Source organism: Myotis nattereri (genome assembly GCF_964212035.1).
Source record: "Myotis nattereri genome assembly, chromosome: 14".
Lineage (NCBI taxonomy): Eukaryota > Metazoa > Chordata > Mammalia > Chiroptera > Vespertilionidae > Myotis > Myotis nattereri.
This window is the reverse complement of record NC_138089.1, coordinates 4,243,317-4,264,632: the sequence shown is the minus strand read 5'-3', so window position 1 is coordinate 4,264,632 and position 21,316 is coordinate 4,243,317. Positions and strand designations below refer to the sequence as shown.

General features: G+C 45.6%; 1 protein-coding gene across 1 annotated transcript in view; it reads left to right on the top strand.

The window, feature by feature from the left end:
• Positions 1-7,283: 7,283 nt before the first annotated feature.
• The window catches only part of GXYLT2 (glucoside xylosyltransferase 2), a gene marked incomplete at both ends in the record, with an annotated part of 146,304 nt that continues 132,271 nt past the window's right edge, over positions 7,284-21,316 (top strand). Inside the window, one exon of the mRNA XM_081106247.1 lies at positions 7,284-7,555. Within this exon, the coding sequence (XP_080962373.1) occupies positions 7,284-7,555 (272 nt within the window). The remainder of the gene's footprint in view (positions 7,556-21,316) is intronic.

The following is a 21,316-nucleotide window of genomic DNA, read 5'->3' as shown; positions in this document are numbered from 1 at the left end:
GCTATGAACATAGGGGTGCATATATCCTTTCTGATTGGTGTTTCTAGTTTCTTGGGATATATTCCTAGAAGTGGGATCACAGGGTCAAATGGGAGTTCCATTTTCAGTTTTTTAAGGAAACTCCATACTGTCTTCCATGGTGGCTGCACCAGTCTGCAGTCCCACCAGCAGTGCACAAGTGTTCCTTTTTCTCCACATCCTCTCCAGCACTTGTCGTTTGTTGATTTGTTGATGATAGCCAGTCTGACAGGTGTGAGATGGTACCTTATTGTTGTTTTGATTTGCATCTCTCGGATGATTAGTGACTTTGAGCATGTTTTCATATGTCTCTTGGCTTTCTGAATGTCCTCTTTTGAAAGGTGTCTATTTAGGTCCTTTGCCCATTTTTTGATTGGATTGTTTATCTTCCTTTTGTTAAGATGTATGAGTTCCCTATAAATTTTGGAGATTAGGCCCTTATCAGATATGACATTGGCAAATATGTTTTCCCACACAGTGGGTTTTGATGATGGTTTCTTTTGCTGTGCAGAAGCTTTTTATTTTGATGTAGTCCCATTTCTTCATTTTTTCTTTAGTTTCAAGTGCCCTAGGAGCTGTATCAGTGAAGAAATTGCCCTTTCATTCTAAATGATAACCTTGCTGAGTGAACAATTTTGGTTGTAGGTCCTTGCTTTTCATCACTTTGAATATGTCAAGTCAATCTCTTCTGACCTGAAAAGTTTCTCTTGAGAAATCAGCTAACTGTCTTATGGGAACTTTTTGTAGACATGTAACTGCTTTTCACTTTCTATTTTTTAAAATATATTTTTATTTATTTTTGAGAGGAACAGAGAGGGAGAGAGAGAATCAACGATGAGAGAGAATCATAGGTTGGCCACTTCCTATACACCCCACATGGATTGAGCCTGCAACCTGGGCATGCACCCCGACCGGGAATTGAACTGTGATTTCCTAGTTCATAGGTCAATGCTCAACCACTGAGCCATGACAGACAGGATTTCTCTTTCTATTTTTAAGTTTATCTCTGAATCTTTAACCTTTTTTTTTCCAATTAAATCTTTATTGTTCAGATTATTACATTAGTTACTCTTTTTTCCCACCATAACTCCCCTCCACCCAGTTTCCACCCCACCCTCCGCCCTCACTCCCCACCCACTGTCCTCATCCATAGGTGCACGATTATTGTCCAATCTCTTCTCTCACCCCCACACCCCTTCCCCCCCCCCCAAGAATAGTCAGTCCATTCCCTTTCTATGACCCTGATTCTATTACAATCACCAGTTCATCAGATTATTTATTCACTTGATTTTTAGATTCACTTGTTGATAGATGTGTATTTGTTGTTCATAATTTGTATCTTTATCTTTTTCTTCTTCTTCCTCGTCTTAAAGGATACCTTTCAGCATTTCATATAATACTGGTTTGGTCGTGATGAACTCCTTTAGCTTTTCCTTATCTGTGAAGCTCTTTATCTGGCCTTCACTTCTGAATGATAGCTTTGCTGGATAAAGTAGTCTTGGTTGTAGGTTCTTAGTATTCATCACTTTGAATATTTCTTGCCACTCCCTTCTGCCTGCAAAGTTTCTGTTGAGAAATCAGCTGACAGTCGTATGGGTACTCCCTTGTAGGTAACTGATTTTCTTTCTCTTGCTGCTTTTAGGATTCTCTCTTTTGTCTTTTGCTCTTGGCATTTTAATTATGATGTGTCTTGGTGTGGTCCTCTTTGGATTCCTTTTGTTTGGGGTTCTCTGCGCTTCCTGGACCTGTAAGTCTATTTCTTTCACCAGGTAGGGGAAGTTTTCTTTCATTATTTCTTCAAATAGGTTTTCAATATCTTGCTCTCTCTCTTCTTCTGGCACCCCTATAATTCGGATGTTGGTACACTTGAAGCTGTCCCAGAGGCTCCTTACACTATCCTCGTATTTTTGGATTCTTTTTTCATTTGCTTTTCCGGTTGGATGTTTTTTGCTTCTTTGTATTTCAAATCTTTGACTTGATTCTTGCAACCCTCTGGTCTGCTGTTGGGAGTCTGTATAATATTCTTTATTTCAGTCAGTGTATGCTTAATTTCTAGTTGGTTCTTTATCACAACATCGAGGGTCTCATTAGATTTCTTGAGGATCTCACTACAATTATCGGCGGTCTCACCAGTGTTTTCAAGGGCCTTATTAAATTTATCGGTGGCTTCTAGACAGTTCTTTAAAGACCTTAAAAGTGTGGTTTTGAACTCTATATCCAACAGTTTGCTTTTCTCCAATTCTGTTGTTTGTGTCCTGTTTCTTTGTCTCAGCATTTTTTATGCTTCGCTGTGTCGATAGAGTGCCTTTCTGTGCTAAGTGTCCCAATTACCTGAGGTGGACACTCTTGGTGCACCCTCTTGTGGGCTTTGTGCACAGTCTTGTTGTAGTTAAGCCTTGATTGTTTTAGTTATCACTGTGAAGAATTGACTTCCAGGCCAATTGGCTGTGAGAATCAGCTGTGTCTGCAGTGGGAGAACTTCTGTGCTGGAGACACCCCTCTGGGGCTAGACTTGCTTCAATGGGGCTTTGGTGCTCACTGAGTCTGCCCCCTGAGTGTGTCTTTTATGGTTCCACGGAACTGCAAACTCGATGGTCCCACTCTGACCTCTGTGCTTCCTGGCTCCTGGATCTCTAGGGAGGTGCTAATCTAGCCTTTGCCTGAAGCTATTCAGCAAAAGTCTCCCTGCAGGGCTTGGGCAGGGCGGGTCCTATGGGATCAACAGGGCAGGGTTAGCAATTATGGCTGATCTCAGTCTTGCCCTCAGAGGCTCTGCTTCTCAGTGTCCCAGTAATCACTGCAAGCCCCATGGAGAGAAAGCTGCCCTAGGGTTCTGAGCGATGCCAGACAGTCCCACTTCTACCGTATGAGTCTGGGTCCCTAGAGACTCGCCTGGAACTGGAGCTCGGAGCCTGAGACTCCCTCCCGATTGAAAACACAACCGCGCCCTCAGCCGCCAGCCTGCTCCGCATGCACTCTGCACCTTAGTATTTTAGTTCAGCACTGCGCCTCCTCTGAGTCTCGGTATGCTTTTCTCTTTCCTCCTAGTTGTAGAACTTCCACTCAGCCAGCCTTCCTGTGGTTCTGGATGATGTCTGTTCCGTCTTTTAGTTGTATTTTTGAAGTGGTTGTTCGCCATCTTGGTTTCTCTGTATCTTTAACTTTTGGCATTTTGATTATGATGTGTTTTGGCGTGGGTTCATCTTGTTTGGGACTCTGCCCTTCCTGGTCTTATATGTCTATTTCTTTCACCAGGTTAAGGAAGTTTTCAGTCATTATTTTAAAAGTTTTCCAATCCTTTGCTCTCTCTTTAGACCTTCTGGTTCTCTTATGATGTGGATGTTGTTATACTTGATGTTGTCCCAGAGGCCTCTTTTGATTTCCGAGAGAGGAAGGGAGAGGGAGAGATAGGAACATCAATGATGAGAGAGAATCATTGATAGGCTGCCTCCTGCATGCCCCCTACTGGGGATTGAGCCTGCAACATGGGCATGTGCCCTTTTCCGAAATTGAACCCAGGACCCTTCAGCCTGGAGGTCGACACTATCCACTGAACCAAACTGGCTAGACCCCAGAGGTCTCTTAAACAATCCTAATTTCTTCATTCTTTTTTCTTTTTGCTGTTTTGATTAGGTGTTTTCTGCTGTCCTGTATTTCAGGTTGTTGACTCAGTCCTCTTCTTCATCTAATATGCTGTTGATACAAGTTTTCCCTGAGTTCATGTAGCCTTTCTCTAAATTAATTGAGCATCTGTATAACCAGTGTTTGGAACTCCATATCCAGTAGAGTGCTTGGCTCCATTTCCTTTAGTTCTTTTCCTGGAATATTGTCCTATTCTTTCTTTGGGACACGTTTCTTTGTCTCCTTACTTTGCCTGACTCCTTGTGTCTGTTTCTATGTACTAAGTAGATCTGCTATGCCTTCCAGTCTTAATAGAATGTACCCTGTGGGGCCCAGTAGGACAGTCTCCCTTTTCACCAGATCTGGGTGCTCCAAGGATGTCCCTTGTGTGTGCCACTTATTGTAGTTGAGCCTTGATTGCTGTTGGCACCTCAGGGGGCGGGGGTGTTGACCCTCAGGCTGACTGGCTGAGAGCTGGCCATGACTATGGTGGGTGGGTTGCTGTGTAATTGCTGAGCCCACAGTGCAAGAGTCGCTTAGCAGGGTGCTCTGGTGCCAGCTGTGTCCCCCATGGGGTGTGTCATTGTGAAGTTGGTTGCATGGGGCTCTTGTTGGTCTGAAGCCTGCCCCTGGGTGGGAGGTGCCTGGGAGAGGGGATGCTGTGAACCAAGGCAGTGCCACCAGTGCCACATTTGGGGTCCTTTGGTGGGCACTACGATGTGTGCTGAGACCAGCCACCACTTGTGCTGAGCTATGCCTGCTTCGTTGAAGCTATGTTCCACGCCCATACTATCTACAGTTCATGGCAGTTACAATGCGAGGAGATACTGTTGCCACTTCTTCCGGGCTTGGGGCCCCTTAGCAAGAGGTACAGGGCACGTGGAGGCCAGCTGCCGCTTCTTTCAGGTCTGCGGACCTTTAAGAGAGTTTAGGAAATACTGAGCGTGAGTCCAGGAAGGCTCTCTGCGGAAAAGCTGCTGGAAGTGGCAGGGGCCAGGCATGCACATTGGGTGGGGAAAGGCCTCAGAGAATCATAGGCAAAGGGTGTAAAATGGATAAAACTGAGTGATGGGAAATGCATGAAATCTGATGGAAGATTTGGCACCTACCTGTGCCTGCTGACTAGGTTGGGGAAGAGCTCAACAAACACACATGACGCTTGCCAGCACTTCTGTCCCCGGAGAGAGCTGCCCTCACCCTCACCCCTCCTGCCCTCAACCTGAAGTCAGTCAGTTCAATTCCTCCCTGTACTAGGAAGTCTCTGATGCTTTTCAAGCTGCCGTCCCTGCGAACTTAGAGCAAATAAGATTGTGAGTGACCAAGTCCAAGCTCAGACCCCCGAGGAGGAATGTCTGGGACTCCAGCAGCCCTCCATCCCACCCATTGCAAGGCTGCCTGGTTTTCACAGCCGGAAGTTATGCAGACTCCTCCTCCTGGCAGTGGTGCCCCAGACTGGGGAACCTGGTGTGGGACTGGGTACCTCGCTCCTCAGGGAACCTTCATAGTCCAGATATCCCTCCAGGTTCAAGGGTGTGGGCCTTGCCAGTTCCATGTCTCCACCCCTCCTACCAGTCTCCTCATGGCTCCTCCTCCTCCTCCTCCTCCTCCTCCACCTTTTCTCTAGCATGGGCACATGTGTATGTTTGTGTTTCTTTTCCTTATGGTTATTTTATAACTTAGTTGTAATTTGGATGTGGTCATGGGAGGAGGTGAGCCCAGTGTTCACCTACTCTGCCATTTTGACTAGAAGCTTTCAGTATTTTTTCTTTATCTTTGATTTTCCTCAGTTTGATGTGATATGTCTAGGCACAGTTTGTTTTTACATTTATCCTGCTTGGTGTTCTCTGAGCTGGATCTATGGTTTTGTTTATGACATGAATTTGGAAAAGTCTCAGTCATTATTGTCTCAAATATTTCTTCTGGTGTTTTTTTCCTCTCTCTTTTTTCTCCTTCTGGTATTCCCAGTGCATGTATGTTATACCTTTTATAATTGTTCCAAGTTTTTTGGATATTCTGGTTGTTGTTGCTTTTCTCTTTTTCAGTTTTAGAAGTTTCTATTAACGTATTCTCGAGCTCAGAGAGTCTTTCCTCCACCATGTCCAGTCTACTAATGGGCCATCCAAATCATGGTTTTTGTTTTTTTTAAAATATATTTTATTGATTTTTCACAGAGAGGAAGGGAGAGGAACAGAGAGCCAGAAACATCAATGAGAGAGAAACATTGATCAGCTGCCTCTTGCACGCCCCCCACTGGGGATGTGCCTGCAACCAAGGTACATGCCCTTGACCAGAATCGAACCCGGGACCCTTGAGTCCGCAGGCCGACGCTCCATCCACTGAGCCAAACCGGTTCTGGCCAAATCATGTTTTATTTGTTACAGAATGGACAGCTGATTTATGACCTAGGCACCACCAATTCCCTGGGTGGAGTTAGTCTTTTCAACAAATGGGTCAATTAACTATAGATATAGAAAAATATAAGCCCTGACCTTCACTTTATCCTTACACATGAAAATGATCTATGATGGGTGGTAGGTATACATGTGAGAACTAGAACCAGATAGTGTGCTAGCTAATACATTTATTTGTCTGTTTATTTATTTTTTAATTCTCACCCAAGGATATTTTTTCATTGAGTTTTAGAGAGAGTGGAAGAGAGGGAAAGACAGAGAGAAATATCTAAGTGACAGAAACACAATGATTGGTTGCCTCCTGCATGAGCTTCCACCAGGGCTGCACTCACCAGCTGTGAGCCTGGCTTGTGGCTGAGCGGGGTTCTCCCTGTGGGAGCTCCTAAGTTGAGCATCTGCCCCCTGGTGGTCAGTGCACGTCATAGTGACCGGTCATTCCATCATTTGGTCATTTGTATAATAGCTTTCTATTATATAGGGTGATAAGCTACATTCTGTTGTGCCAACTACCACAGAGCTTTTATTGGGCACCGGCAGCCAGGCGCTGTCTGGTTTCTTTGAGGCATTATTGAACGTAAGGCTACACAGCACTGCATGGAGAGCAGCACCAGCACCTGTTTGCATGCCGGAGACTGAAACCAGGAAAACCCTGCAGCTCGCTCGGCATCACCAAGTAAGCAGCAGAGTCAGATTTCAAACCCAGACTTTGAAATTAATTCTGTAAATTCTTTAGATTACATGGATCTGAATTTATTTTATCCAACAGATATCCATCGGGTGTCAGGCCTTGCACTGGGCAGACAGGAAAAAGATATCCCTGCCTGGTGGATGTATGGAGAGGTACCTTAGCGCTTGGATAGCCGGATAGGACTAAATTACAGGGGAAATGCCTGGAATAACTAGAGTCAGATGGAAGAGTGCGTGGCAGTGAGAGGGTAAGAGGACGAGTGCGTGAACCAGCAAGTACGGGCGATGGAGGCACCGGGTGAGGCGGGGGGGGGGGAGTGAGTGGCCGGACGGATGGCGCCTGATCCAGTGGGCGAATAAGTCAGAGGTTCCGAGGCGGGCGGCGCGGAGGGCAGCTACTCCACACAGTACGGTAGGCGTGGGGGCTCCTCCTTCGGCCGTCGCGCCCGCAGCCTCCTCCCCCGCGGGCCCGCGCCCCCCAGCCCCCGCGGGCGGTGGGGGAGGCGCCAGCTGCCCGTCCCGCCGCTGCCCGGGGCGCCGCGCACCATGAGGCTCCGCTGCCGGGCGGCCGCGCTGCTGCTGCTCGCGCTGTCCGCGCTGCTGCTCGCGCTGCTGGCCCTGCGCCCCGGCCCCGCGCCCCCGCCGCCCGCGCGCCCCGCGTCCGCCCCGCAGCGCCCTCCCGCGCCGGCCCCCGCGCGCCCCGCGGGCCGGGGCGCTCCCACCCGGGCGGGCCCAGGCGCCCAGAGGCCCCGGCCCCCGCCTCCGCGCCCCCGAGCCGGCCGCCGCCGGGGCGCGGCGAGCCCGGAGAAGTTGGCGAGGTGAGTCGTGGCAGCTCCGAGTCCCGCCTGGGGCCGTGCCCCTCCCTCCGCCCGCCCAGGCCCGGGGCGGCTGTGGCTGGAGGGCGGGTGAGGGTCCGAGCGCGCGCAGAGCTCCCCGCTGGGCCCTCACCTGCGGGCCTCGGAGAGCCGCCTTCGGGCGTCACCTGAAGGCGCAGCCAGGGAATCCGTGCGTTTTCAGAGACGCGTCCGGGGAGTGTCCCCTGTGGCCGCTGTGAACCGTCACAGCGAGGCTGTCCGCGCATTCTTGTAAACTTGTGCCTTTGTTTAAATTTTCAAGAGCTTCACCGCGCAAGGATGCTTTAATTCTCGTTTCATTGGAGACTTTTTAACAAACGTGTAAATCTGGTTGAATTGTGAAAGTCAGATGTTTACCAAAGACAGGCTGCCTCTTTGAATCTCGAATCACTGTTAGAAGGAAGAGGCACTGGACCTGCTTATTAAAAAGTTTTCTCCGTGGGAGGAGTGATGCGCGGCACGGAGGACACAGCGGGGCTTCCCTGTCCCTCGGTCTAGTTCAGGCTCCAGCCAGAGCCCCCAGGGAAACCTCTCGCTCTGCGACATCGGGTTTGATTCTCTCCGCGCAAAGCTTCGCTCGCCACGGCGTCTCCTCGGAACACTTCATCTTGGTTTTTGGGTGACTGGCCGCCCGCAGGTTAGGGTCGCGTTTACTTCCTTGGCTGTGGGGAGCTCTCTCAGGACCTCTTGTCGGGCGGCCCGGTGTTCCGAGGCCCCTTAGAACCTGTAGACGTTTCTAATCGCCTTTGCTAGGTCCACATTCGCTGGGCTCCTTAATTACTTGAAACAAGTTGAGTTCTTTTTGACCATAATAACTAAAGGAGTTTTGGCACTTTTACTCTAACTAAGAGAAAAACGAAACCTCAAGAAGTAGCTGTGTCAGCTTCTTTTCTGCCTCAGTAAATGTACAGATGGTTTCTGACAAAATATTTTTTTGGGGGGGACCCCAGTGATCTACAAAATTGCTTTTAAGTATTTAAAAACACAACCCCTCGTGGGTGTATATGCTCTTTATAATAAGGATATTTCTATTAGGAACTTAACAGTATTTTCCTACTGAGGTTTCTTATAATAGACTAGAGGCCTGATGCACGAAATTTATGCAAGGAGCTGGGCCACCAGCGGGTGGGGTCCTCTCCTCTGTGGTCGCTGGGGGGCCTCTGCTGCCTCTGCCTCGGCCCTGCCACCACAGCTTCGACCAGAAGATCATCCGGAAGGGCGAATGGTCTAATTAGCATATTACACTTTTATTATTATAGATTATATCACAGTTCAACTACAAGTTTACTATGTTTTGTAAATTGATGGACAACTTGTAAAATAATAACTGACACCATTTAACATAGCTAACCAAGCACAGTGCTAAACAGCACATAAAAAGAGCCATTGCTGACACTGAGCTTAAGTGTATTGATTAGGTCATCTCTCCCATAACCCTGGGATGGTGGTTCTCAGAGTATGGCCTTTAACCAGCAGCACCAGTGTCACTGGGGCCGTTGTAGAAATGCAGATTCTTAGGCACCTGCCTAGACCCACTGCGTCAGAAGCCATGGGGTGAGGTCCATAATCTGTGTTTTCACAAGCCCTCCATTGTTTCTGTGAGCCTGCTCTGTGAAGCACACACTAATATCATTGCCTGTTACAGATGAGGAAAGGAATGCACAGAGTTTGGTGTTTTGTCCATGATTCACAGATACTATGCGGTGGATAAGGATAAAGGCCCAGCAGCAGCCTGGGCCCAGGTGAGCGCTGACATGTTAGGCTGATGTCATACACTAGTCTTGTTTGTGTATCATAATTTTCCTGAGATGTTTCCAGGAAAACATAGATTTTTGCAACTGTCTCATTCTTGTCTCTATCTGAACAAATTTCTTCTGGCTAGGAAGCGATCATGAACAGAATCTAGATGGATGTTTTAGGGAAGGACTATTTCCATAGGCAACCGGACCTCTGAAACCATCTTTTTTTTGAACCTATCTCTTAGACTATCATGAAAACTGTGGCCAACACTATAGGAATAAAGAACAAAATTTTAAAACTCAGGGAAGAGTGAAAAGTAAAAGAGCCATAGGAAGTCTCAAGCTCAAATGCATAAACATGAAAGTCTAGTGCCCTCTGGAGAAGTTGACATTTTCTGGGACTTATTAATGTTTCCTTTACTACCTAGACAGAGATGGGGACCGAAGACTCAGTAGCTGGGAAGGAAAAGAAGGAGGAATCTCAGTATAGACTCCTTTATTGCATTTGTGATCCTGCCTGGGTTAAATTTTTGTGGTTTAGGAGGAATTTTATTTTAGGGAGGGGAAAAAAAAGCCACATGTTTTCAGAAAAATGAGTGCTTTAATCTCTTTACGTGGTTAGAATCCAGAAGAGATGAAGGCTGCGGGATCTCGTTTCGCAGGCCTGGGGAGTAGCCGGCAGAAACGTGGAGGTGGTCGGGACACCGTCTACCTGCTGAGCAGCCAGGCGGCACTGTCCCAGCTTGCTGTCCGCGAAGGCCTGCCACGTTGCTGGAAGCGCATCTCCTTCCACATCTTGTTTTAATTCCGGAGAAGTTTACAGGGCCTTGTCTAGTTCGCAGGCAGACCCTGCCATTTTGTGAATCATGTGTATGCAGTCCGTCCTGTGGTGGCCTCTCGGCTCTGTAAACATAAAGCCAAGAGGTGAGAGCTGAGCTTTTAGGTCAAGGGTGGGATCTGAAAACAGACACACCCCTGGCAGCAGTTGCAGTACACAGGAGAAGTGAAATCTTCCTATTTTGGTTTCTTGGTGATTTACACCTGGCTGTCTTCCAAAAAGAATTTGAGGTGACTTACAATAAAAAACGCATATACAATAAAGCCATTGAAATAGCTATAAAAAATGAAAAGACATAAAGAGGAGGGGAAATAAGTATGTTTGTCAGAAACGGAGGCCATTATTGTTACGAGGGCGAAGTTTTCCGTTGAGTTCTAAGCTCCCTGGCAGCCACGTCCAAAAGGGAAGTGTGCTGGCTGCCTCATTTTCCCCGAAGGTAAGAGGACAAGTTTGTCAAGGGAGACGATTTGTTTTCATGGAAGGGAATTTTAAAAGAGGAATCTAACTTGGGAATAAACTGTAGACTTTAGAAGCCTGTCTCTCCAGCTTGCTTCTGAAACTCTCCTTTGAGCCTACACATGGGAAAGGAAGTGAACCAGGCTGCCAATCCCTGCCATGCAAAAACAGCTGGCACCGGTGTCCACAGCATTTCATCCTCGTTTCCTCATCTGTCAAATGAGTGAATTGATCCAAAGTTTTCTAAAATCTCTCCCAGCTCCAACATTTGGTGATTCTGTGATGAGATCATCAAGTTTAGCTGCAAAATACCAACAGACTATTGTTCAGCCCTTTGTGCTTCTCTTGCAAAATCACTGTTTTTCATTTGTTGACTAGCCCAGGACTCACTGATTATTTGACCTGAGCGCTCATCTGACCTTATTGTTTTTCTTCTGTGTTGGCCTGAATAGTGCTGTTTTCTCTTAGAACATGGTTTCTAAGGGAGACCAGACCACCTCTAAGTCTGTGGCGCCGGCGCCGCTTTCTCCACAGCCTTCAGGAGGCGCCTGCTGCATGTGTCTTGTGGGCCAGGCACTCGTTCTGCAATGTGGATGATTTGCTGCCCTCCCAGAATTTGCGGGTGGGGTGGGGGAGGCTTAGGAGAGAAGACAGTTACTGCCCCAAGGAAAGGAAGCACACATCCTTACTCATCAAGGCACCATTTCCTGCAATTCCCTTTGATCTCTGAGATACGTCTTCTCAGAGGGTTATAGCCTGAATAAAGGTCTCACTAAAGAGGGATGATATTATACTGGAGGCCCAGTGCACGAATTCGTGCACCAGTGGGATCCCTCAGCCTGGCCTGCAGGATTGGGCTGAAACTGGCTCTCCGACATCTCCCGAGGGGTCCCGGATTGTGAGAGGGCACAGGCCAGGCCACAAGGGACCCCACCAGTACACAATCGGGGCTTGGGAAGGACTCAGGAGGTTGGCCAGCCGGGGAGGGATCTGAGGCCACACCCCCCCGCCCAGTGGGGCTTGACAGGGGACCTGAACCTGCGCCTCCCCACCTGGCGGGGCTTGACAGGGGACCTGAGGCTGCAGGGCTTGATGGGGGTGAAGCCAGCCAGGTCTGGGTCTTGCATGATTTTGAGGTGCACATGGGTGGGAGGGGACTTGACACTGGGTCCCACGGTGCACCCCAGACTCTGACAGGAGGGAGATTTTCATATACATTTTAATAATTTTCTTTCATCTCTGACACTTCTATTATAGAGAAAGGGCAAATAGCAATATTAAAATATTTTCTCTATTTAATTTCCTTTTAATGTGCATGCATTTTGTGCACCATGCCACTAATATATGTGTGTGTGTGTGTGTGTGTGTGTGTGTGTATAGATATATATACACTAGAGGCCTGGTGCACGACATTTGTGCACTGGGGGGGGGGTGTGAGGGTCCCTCAGCTCGACCTGCACCCTCTCCAATCTGGGAGCCCCCTCCAGTCCCGGAGTTTCTGTCTGTCTTTGTAATCACATGAGCGAATTATCTGAGACCCCAACTCAGTTTGGTTTGTTGCTCACAGAATAATAGAGGTATTTTTTTTCTTTGCTTCATTGGTGGAGATTTCCTGGAAATTTTAGGATGTCTTCCCTTTAATTTTTCCTAGACACTCTGATTTTACTTATGTCTCTCACCTTTGCTTTCCCTCCATCCCCCTCTGCAACAGTAACTTGCTGCAGGCTTTTGCTCTAGTGTCTGGAGATCCATCTGCCACCAGAACTACGATCCCCAGAATTCCTGGTGCTCCCCATGCTCTTGGTTTTCCCTTCCTGCTCTGTCTCCTTCCCATGGCCTCCCACTCTACCAAGTCCTCCAAGCCTCCAACTCTCCCTCTCTGCTCTCCATCTGGCAGCTTGGGGAGCCAAGTTCCCCAAACTGCTCCACTCTCTGCCAGCTCTCCTGCTCTTCTCTCGCCCGGCGCCTGTGTATGCAAACCCATCGTTGGCGGGTTAATTTGCATACTCACTCCTGATTGGCTGGTAGTGTAGAGGGATGGTCAATTTACATGTTTCTCTTTTATTATATAGGACTAGAGGCCCGGTGCATGAAATTCGTGCACTGGGGGGTGGGGTTCCCTCAGCCCAGCCTGCCCCTCTCACAGTCCGGGAGTCCTCAGTGGATGTCCTACTGATGGCCACAGTCTGGCAGCAGAGACTTGGAGCAGGCATCCCGTGTGTGTGTGTGTGTGTGTGTGTGTGTGTGTGTGTGTGTGTCTGTCTGTCTGCTAGGGCCTGCCCCCAGCCGTACCACATAGGCTCAAAGCAGTTGCCGTGTGTTTGTGTGTGTGTGTGTGTGTGTGTGTGTGTGTGTGTCCCCATTGGGGGTCTGCCCCCAGCCACATTGGAGGCTCAGAGCAGGCACTGTGTGTGTGTGTGTGTGTGTGTGTCTGCTGGGGGCCTGCCCCCAGCCACAACATGGAGGCTTGGAGCAGGAGCCCCTCTGTGTTGATCTCTCAGGCTCCTGGCCTCCACTGCATGTTGTACTCTCCCTTGAGCTATGGCCAGGATGGGGGTGCTGCTTGCAAGCCAGGCTTTCCTGCTCCCGGATTGCCATGGCGACCAGAGAGCAGGCCCAGCTGGGGGCTGCCCGCAGGCCAGGCTTGCTCTCCTGCTCCCAGATCCCCATGGCGACCGGGGAGCAGGCCCAGCTGGGGGCTTCCCACAGGCCGGGCTTGCTTTCCTGCTCCCGGATCAGGTGCAGCTGGGGGCTGCCTACAGGCTGCACTTTTCTACTTACTGATGGCCGGATCACCACAGCGACCCAGGGCCCAGCAGCACTTTCCTGCTCTCCGATAGTCATAGGGTCCCGGCTGGGGGCGAAGCTTAGAAGTGCTGGGCTTAAGCGGCACGGGGGTCCCGGCTGGGGGCTCAGGCGACACACAGGGGTCCCGGCTGGGGACGGGGCTTATGCCCTGCTGCCCAGGGCTGCATATGGGGCCCGGATGGCAGCTCGTGCTGTCCCGCCCTGCCTGTAGTGTAGGATAGAGGCCTGGTGCATGGGTGGGGACTGGCTGGTTTGCCCTGAAAGTGTCCTGAATCAGGGTGGGGGTCCCGCTTGGGTGCCTGGCCAACCTGAATGACGGACTGAAGGCTGTTTGCAGCTGGTCACACCCCCTTCAGGGTGGGGGTCCCCACTGGGGTGCCTGGCCAGTCTGGGTGAGGGCCTGAGAGCCGTTTTCAGGCTGGAGGGCAATTTAAGCTCCCAGCCTCTCCTTTTTCTTCTTTTTTTTTTGATTCTAGGATTTATTTACCTTCTATAGCTGTCACTGGAGCTGAGAGCCGGCTCCAGCTGTGAGGGCTGAAAGCAGGTTTCTGGGTCTGTTTGGCTTCTATAGTTGAAACTCTATTGCCATCACAGCAGCTCTAAGCTCTGAGGCTGAAGCTGGCTGAAAGCAGGTCTCTGGAGCTTGTTTAGCTTCTATAATTGCAACATAGTTGCTTAGAGTGCAGCTCAGAGGCTGGCAGCAGCAGGCCGGAAACGTTGGCTTCCTCCGTCACTGGAGCAAGCAAGCTTCCTGTTCGCTTCAGCTGCATGGCTGCCGGCCGCCATCTTGGTTGGCAGTTAATTTGCATATCCTGCTGATTAGCCAATGGGAAGGGTGTTGGGGTTATGGTCACTTTGCATGTTTCTCTTGTATTAGATAAGATAATCTCTTGAACTTGGGTACCAGCTATTGTGTCCTATGATATGATGTCTTATGAGTTTTGATTCTATTCACATTCATTTTTGTTGGTTAGTCCATAAATGTTGCCCCCTCTCTCCAATCTCTACATGTTTTCAATCAGTAAGCCCTATTGGTTCTATTTTAAAACATATTACCATTCTCACCATTTCTATCACTTCATGGTACCACCAATCTCCTAACTGCCATCATTTCACCTGGATATCTACAGTGGTCTATCATCTGGTTTGCATATTTTCAATGTAGCAACCCCTACAGTCCATTTTCCATGCTGCTGCTGGAATAATCTTAAATGTGTGCACCACATGGAGTCACTTTCTTGGTTAAAGCCATACAGTGGCAGAGAATATCCTATCACATTGAGAATAAAATTTAATTTCTTAGTGTGGCCTTCAAGCTTTGCCTCATCTCAACCCCATTTAGTTCTCTGACCTTGTCTCCAAGCCCTCCCTACTTCATTCACTCCAGCTCAGCCACCCGGGCCTCATGTACACTGAGCTCATTCCTGCCTCAGCATTTTTATTTTTTTAAATAAATCTTTATTGTTCAGATTATTACAGTTGTTCCCCCTTTCTTCCCCCCCTAGCTCCCCTCCACCCAGTTCCCACCCCACCCTCTGCCCTTACCCCTGCACTGTCCTCATCCATAGGTGTACGCTTTTTGTCACCAGGTCAAAGGTCATACACATGGAAAATGTAGCTATTTATGCCTCAGCATTTTTATTTGTTTCCTGTGCTGGAATGTTCTTTGCTCAAATCCTTGCATCACTAACTCCCTTGTTTCTTTCAGGTCTGTGTGTTCAGCTTTTCTCCTCAGAAGGGTCTTCCCAGAAAAATAGAACCTAGAAAAATAGAACCTTCCCTATCATTCTCTATCTCTTTACCTTGTTTAGTATATTTTTATAGCACTTATTATCATATGAACATTGTATTTTATTTGCTTCTCCTCCCTCCTTCATGTACTGCTGGTACCCAGAACAGACGATCTCAAAGCAGGTTCTCAATAAATAATTTGTTGAATGAACCAATGAACGAATGCAGCATCTGCCTTGTGCCAGCCCAATGCTGACACTTCACTCACATTATTAAATCACATAGTATTTAATAGTATGCAAAAACAATCCTACACCTTTCAGGAAAATAGTGAGGATCTTTAATAATAATATCATTAAAAGAGAGGCATTTTTTCTTTTTAATAGATTTTTTTCCTTTCTTTTTTGTTTTTGTTTTATTGCTTAAAGTATTACAAAGGGTATTACATATGTCTCCTTTTTCCCCCCACCCTTGACAATCCCTGGCCTCCCCTGCCCCCCAGTATCTTATGTCCATTGGTTATGCTTATATGCATGCATATAAGTCCTTCGCTTGATCTCTTACCCCCCACTTCTGCCCCCACTACCCTCCCCAGCCTTCCCGCTGCAGTTTGACAATCTGTTTGAGGCAGCTCTGCCTCTGTATCTATTTTTGTTCATAAGTTTATAATGGTCTCTATTATCCATGAATGAGTGAGATCATGTGGTATATTTCCTTCACTGACTGGCTTATTTCACTTAGCATAATGCTGACCAGTTCCATCCATGCCATTGCAAATGGTAAGAGTTCCTTCTTTTTTATAGCAGCATAGTATTCCATTGTGTAGATGTACCATAGTTTTCTAATCCATTCATCTACATATGGGCACTTAGGCTGTTTCCAGATCTTAGCTATGGTGAACTGTGCTGCTATGAACATATGGGTGCATATATCCTTTCTGATTGGTGTTTCTGGTTTCTTGGGATATATTCCTAGAAGTGGGATCACAGGGTCAAATGGAAGTTCCATTTTTAGTTTTTTTGAGGAAACTCCATACTGTCTTCCATAGTGGCTGCACCAGTCTGCATTTCTACCAGCAGTGCACGAGGGTTCCTTTTTCTCCACATCCTCTCCAGTACTTGTAGTTTGTTGATTTGTTGATGATAGCCATTCTGACAGATGTGAGATGGTACCTCATTGTTGCTTTGATTTGCATCTCTCGGATGATTAGTGACTTGAGCATGTTTTCATATGTCTCTTGGCTTTCGAATGTCCCCTTTTGAAAGGTGTCTATTTAGATCCTTTGCCCATTTTTTGATTGGATTGTTTATCTTCCTTTTGTTAAGATGTATGAGTTCCCTATAAATTTTGGAGACTAGGCCCTTATCAGATATGACATTGGCAAATATGTTTCCCATGCAGTGGGCTTTCTTGTTGTTTTGTTGATGGTTTCTTTTGCAGTGCAGAAGCTTTTTATTTTGATGTAGTCCCATTTGTTCATTTTCTCTTTAGTTTCAAGTGCCCTAGGAGCTGTATCAGTGAAGAAATTGCTTCGGCATATGTCTGAGATTTTGTTGCCTTTGGATTTTTCTAGAATTTTTATGGTTTCCCATCTTACATTTAAGTCCTTTATCCATTTTGAGTTTATTTTTGTGTATGGTGTAAGTTGGTGATCTAGTTTCATTTTCTTGCATGTATCTGTCCAATTTTTCCAACAGTATTTATTGAAGAGACTATCTTGGCTCCATTGTATGTTCTTGCCTCTTTTGTCAAATATTAATTGAGCATAATGTTTTGGGCCGATTTCTGGGCTCTCTATTCTATTCCATTGATCTCTATGTCTGTTCTTGTGCCAGTACCAGGCATTTTGAGAACAATGGCTTTGTAATACAGCTTGATATCTGGTATTGAGATCCCACCTACTTTGTTCTTTCTCAGGATTGCTGCAGCTATTCAGGGTCTTTTTTTATTCTAGATGAATTTTTGGAGAGTTCGTTCTAGATCTGTGAAATATGCCGTTGGTATTTTAATGGGGAGTGCATTGAATTTATAGATTGCTTTGGGTAGTATGGACATTTTAATGATGTTGATTCTACCAATCCATGAACTCGGTATGTTCTTCCATCTGTTTATGTCTTCCTCTATCTCTTTTTTCAACATCCTGTATTTTTCTAAGTGGAGGTCTTTTACCTCTTTAGTTAAGTTTATTCCTAGGTAGCTTAATTTTTTTGGTGCAATGGAAAATGGGATTGTTTTTTTAGTCTCTCTTTCTGAAAGTTAACTATTGGTGTATAGAAATGACTTAGATTTCTTGGGGTTAATTTTGTATCCTGCTACATTGCCAAATTTATGTATTAAGTCTAATAGTTTTTTCATGGAGTCTTTAGGGTTTTGTATGTATAATACCATGTCGTCTGCAAATAAGGACAGTTTTACTTCCTCTTTTCCTATTTGGATGCCTTTTATTTCTTCTTCTTGTCTAATTGCAATGGCTATTACTTCCAGTACTATGTTGAACAGGAGTGGTGAGAGTGGGCATCCCTGTCTTGCTCCTGTTCTTAGGGGAAATGGTGTTAGTTTTTGTCCATTGAGTATGATGTTGGCTGTGGGCTTGTCATATATGGCTTTTATTATGTTGAGGTATGATCATTCTATTCCCACCTTGCTGAGAGTTTTTATAAAAAATGGGTGTTGGATTTTGTCAAATGCTTTTTCTGCATCAATTGATATGACTATGTGTTTTTTTTCTCTCAATTTGTTTATGTGATGTATCATGTTTATTGATTTGTGAATATAGTACCATCCTTGCATCCTTGGGATGAATCCTACTTGGTCATGGTGTATGATATTTCTGATGTACTGCTGGATCCGATTTGCTAAGATTTTGTTGAGGATTTTGGCATCTATGTTCATGAGGGATATTGACCTGTCATTCTCTTTCATTGTGTTGTCTTTATCTGGTTTTGGTATTAGGGTGATGCTGGCTTCATAGAATGAGCTTGGAAGTGTTCCTTCCTCTTGAATTTTTTGTAGTAGTCTGAGGAGGATAGGTTTTAGTTCTTCCTTGAATGTTTTGTAAAACTCCCCTGTGAAGCCGTCTGGTCGTAGGCTTTTGTTTGCTGGAAGTTTTTTGATGACTGCTTCAATTTCTTCCATAGTTACTGGCCTATTGAGATTTTTAGATTCTTCCTGATTGAGTTTTGGAATGTTGTATTTTTCTAGGAATTTGTCCATTTCCTCCAGGTTGTCTAGTTTGTTGCAGTAGAGTTGTTCATAGTATTTTTTAACAATCATTTGTATTTCTGTGGGGTCTGTTGTTATTTTGCCTCTATCATATCTGATTTTGTTTATTTGGGTCCTCTCTCTCTGTTTCTTGGTCAGCCTGGCTAGAGGTTTGTCAATCTTGTTTATCCTTTCAAAGAACCAGCTCTTGGTTTCATTGACTTTCTGTATTGTTTTTTTGGTCTCTGTGTCATTTATTTCTGCTCTAATATTTATTATCTCCTTCCTTCTGCTCACTCTGGGGTTTTCTTGTTGCTCTCTTTCTAATTCTTTGAGCTGTAGATTTAGATGATTTACTACCATTTTTTCTTGTTTTTTGAGATAGGCCTGTAGAGCTATAAACTTCCCTCTCAGGACTGCTTTCATTGTGTCCCAAAGGTTTTGAATTGTTGTGTTTTCATTGTCACTAGTTTCCAGGATGTTTTTAATTTCTTCTCTGATCTCATTGGTAACCCACAATATTTAATAGCATGCCATTCAGCTTCCAAGTGTTTGAGTATTTTGTGTTTTTTTTTTATTGTAGTTTATTTCTAATATTATGCCGTCGTGATCTGAGAAGATGATTGGTATGATTTCAATCTTCTTGAAATTGGGGAGTCTTTGTTTGTGACCCAATATGTGGTCTATTTTTGAATATGTCCTATGAGCACTTGAGTAGAATGTATATTCCGTGGCTTTGGGGTGAAGTGTTCTGAAGATGTCAATTAAGTCCATCTGATCTAGTGAGTCATTTAGGATTGCTGTTTCTTTGCTGATTGTTTGTCTAGAGGATTAATCCAGTGATGTCAGTGGTGTATTAAAGTCCCCTTCTATGATTGTATTGTTTTCGATGTCTCCTTTGATATCTTCCAGGAGTTTTTTTTATGTATTTGGGTGCTCCTGCATTGGGTGCATATATGTTTATCAGGGTTATATCTTCTTGTTGTATTGATCCCTTTAGTATTATGAAGTGGCCTTCCTTATCTCTTGTTATGGCCTTCACTTTGAGGTCTATTTTGTCTGATATAAGTATTGCTACCCCAGCTTTATTTCATTTCCATTTGCCTGAAAGATATTTTTCCATCCCTTCACTTTCAGTCTATGTGAGTCCCTTCTTCTGAGGTGGGTTTCTTGTAGACAGCAGATGTATGGGTCATGTTTTTTTTATCCATTCAGCCACTTGATGTCTTTTGGTTGGAGCATTTCGTCCATTTACGTTTAAGGTTATTATTGAAACGTACTTGTTTGTAGCCATTTCTTTTTGTGTGTGGCTGTTTTCTTCCTGAGATTTTTATTTCTTCTTTTTACACCAGTCCCTTTAGCATTTCTTGCATTGCTGTGTTGGTGGTGATAAACTCCCTTAGCCTTTTTTTTGTCTGTGAAGCTTCTTATTTCCCCTTCAATTTTGAATGATAGCCTTGCTGGATAGAGTATTCTTGGATTCAGACCTTGGCTTTGCATCACTTTGTTAATTTCCGTCCATTATTTTCTTGCCTGATGTGTTTCTGTTGAGAAATCATTTGATAATCTAATGGGAGATCCCTTTCATGTAACTTTCTGTCTCTCTCTTGCAGCCTTTAAGATTCTTTGTCCTGAACATTTGCCATGGTAATTATGATTTGTCTTGGTGTGGGTCTCTTCGGGTTCACCTTGTTTGGGACTCTCTGTGCTTGTGTGACTTTTTTCTTCCCTACCTCAGGGAAGTTTTCTGATATTATTTCTTCTAATAGATTTTCTAATCCTGTTCCCCTTCCTGTTGTTCTGACACCCCTATTATTCGTATGTTGTTTCGTTTCATGTTGTCCAAAAGCTCCCTTAGGCTCTCCTCCTGTCTTTTAATTTTTTTCTCCAATTGCAATTCAGTTTTGGTGTGTTTTGCCTCCTTGTCTTCTAATTCACTAATTTGATCCTCTGCTTCTCCTAGTCTACTGTTGAAACTTTCAATGGTGTTTTTTATTGCAGCTATATTGCTCTTCATTTCTTCTTGTTTCTTACCTAAGTTATTGATTTTTTCACCCATTTCTTTTTGATTCTTACATAAGGTATTGAGTTTCTCATCTGTTTCTTCTTGCTTCTTGCATAAGTTGTTGATTTTTTCCTCCAACCAGTTTATGCACTCTAGAACCCTTAATCTGAATTCTTTTTCTGTCATGTTACATGCCTCTGTATCACTTAGCTGCTTTTCTGGCGAGTCCTCCTTTTCTTTCCTTTCGGGGTTTCTTTGTCTACCCATGTTTGATCTCACCAACATATCTAGATGTTGAGTCATTTAGTGGCTGCTCCCTGGGTGGCAGTGGTTCCTCGTGCTGTGGTTGCTCCTTGGGCGGTTGTGGTAACAGCTGCTCCTCAGTTGGCAGCAGCTCCTCTGGTGGGTGCTTTTCACAGCTGTGGTGGCTCCTCTGGCTGGTGAGGGGAGGCTTCACACACAGCTGCTGGTCCTCAGACAGGGGGTGTGGTGATCAGGAAGCTGCTGTTGCTTGGATATGCTGCATTGATTTAAAGGCACAAAATACAACACAACAAGGCACAGTGTACCAGGCCCTGAACACAAATGTATTCATAATATTAATAACCCCAAATAAAGGTGACCACCCACGCTAAGAGAATTAGGGAATAAGGAAGAAAGAAGAGAAAAAGATAAAAGAGAGAAAAGAAAAAAGGAAGAAAAAAAGAGTGCAAAAATGAAATTGGGAAAAGGGAGGAAAAAAAGTTAGAGAGAAAAGAGAGAATGGAGTAGAAGAGGGGAAGAGACTATTTATATGAGGAGAAAACTCCCATAGAACCACCACTAATCCAAACAAATTCCAGCAACAGATCCCTGGAGATGACTGCAAACTACAAACAACCAGTAATATCAAGCAAGGCAAGGGAAAACAGAAGCACAAAAATAACCGGGGGCAGGGGGAGGGGGCC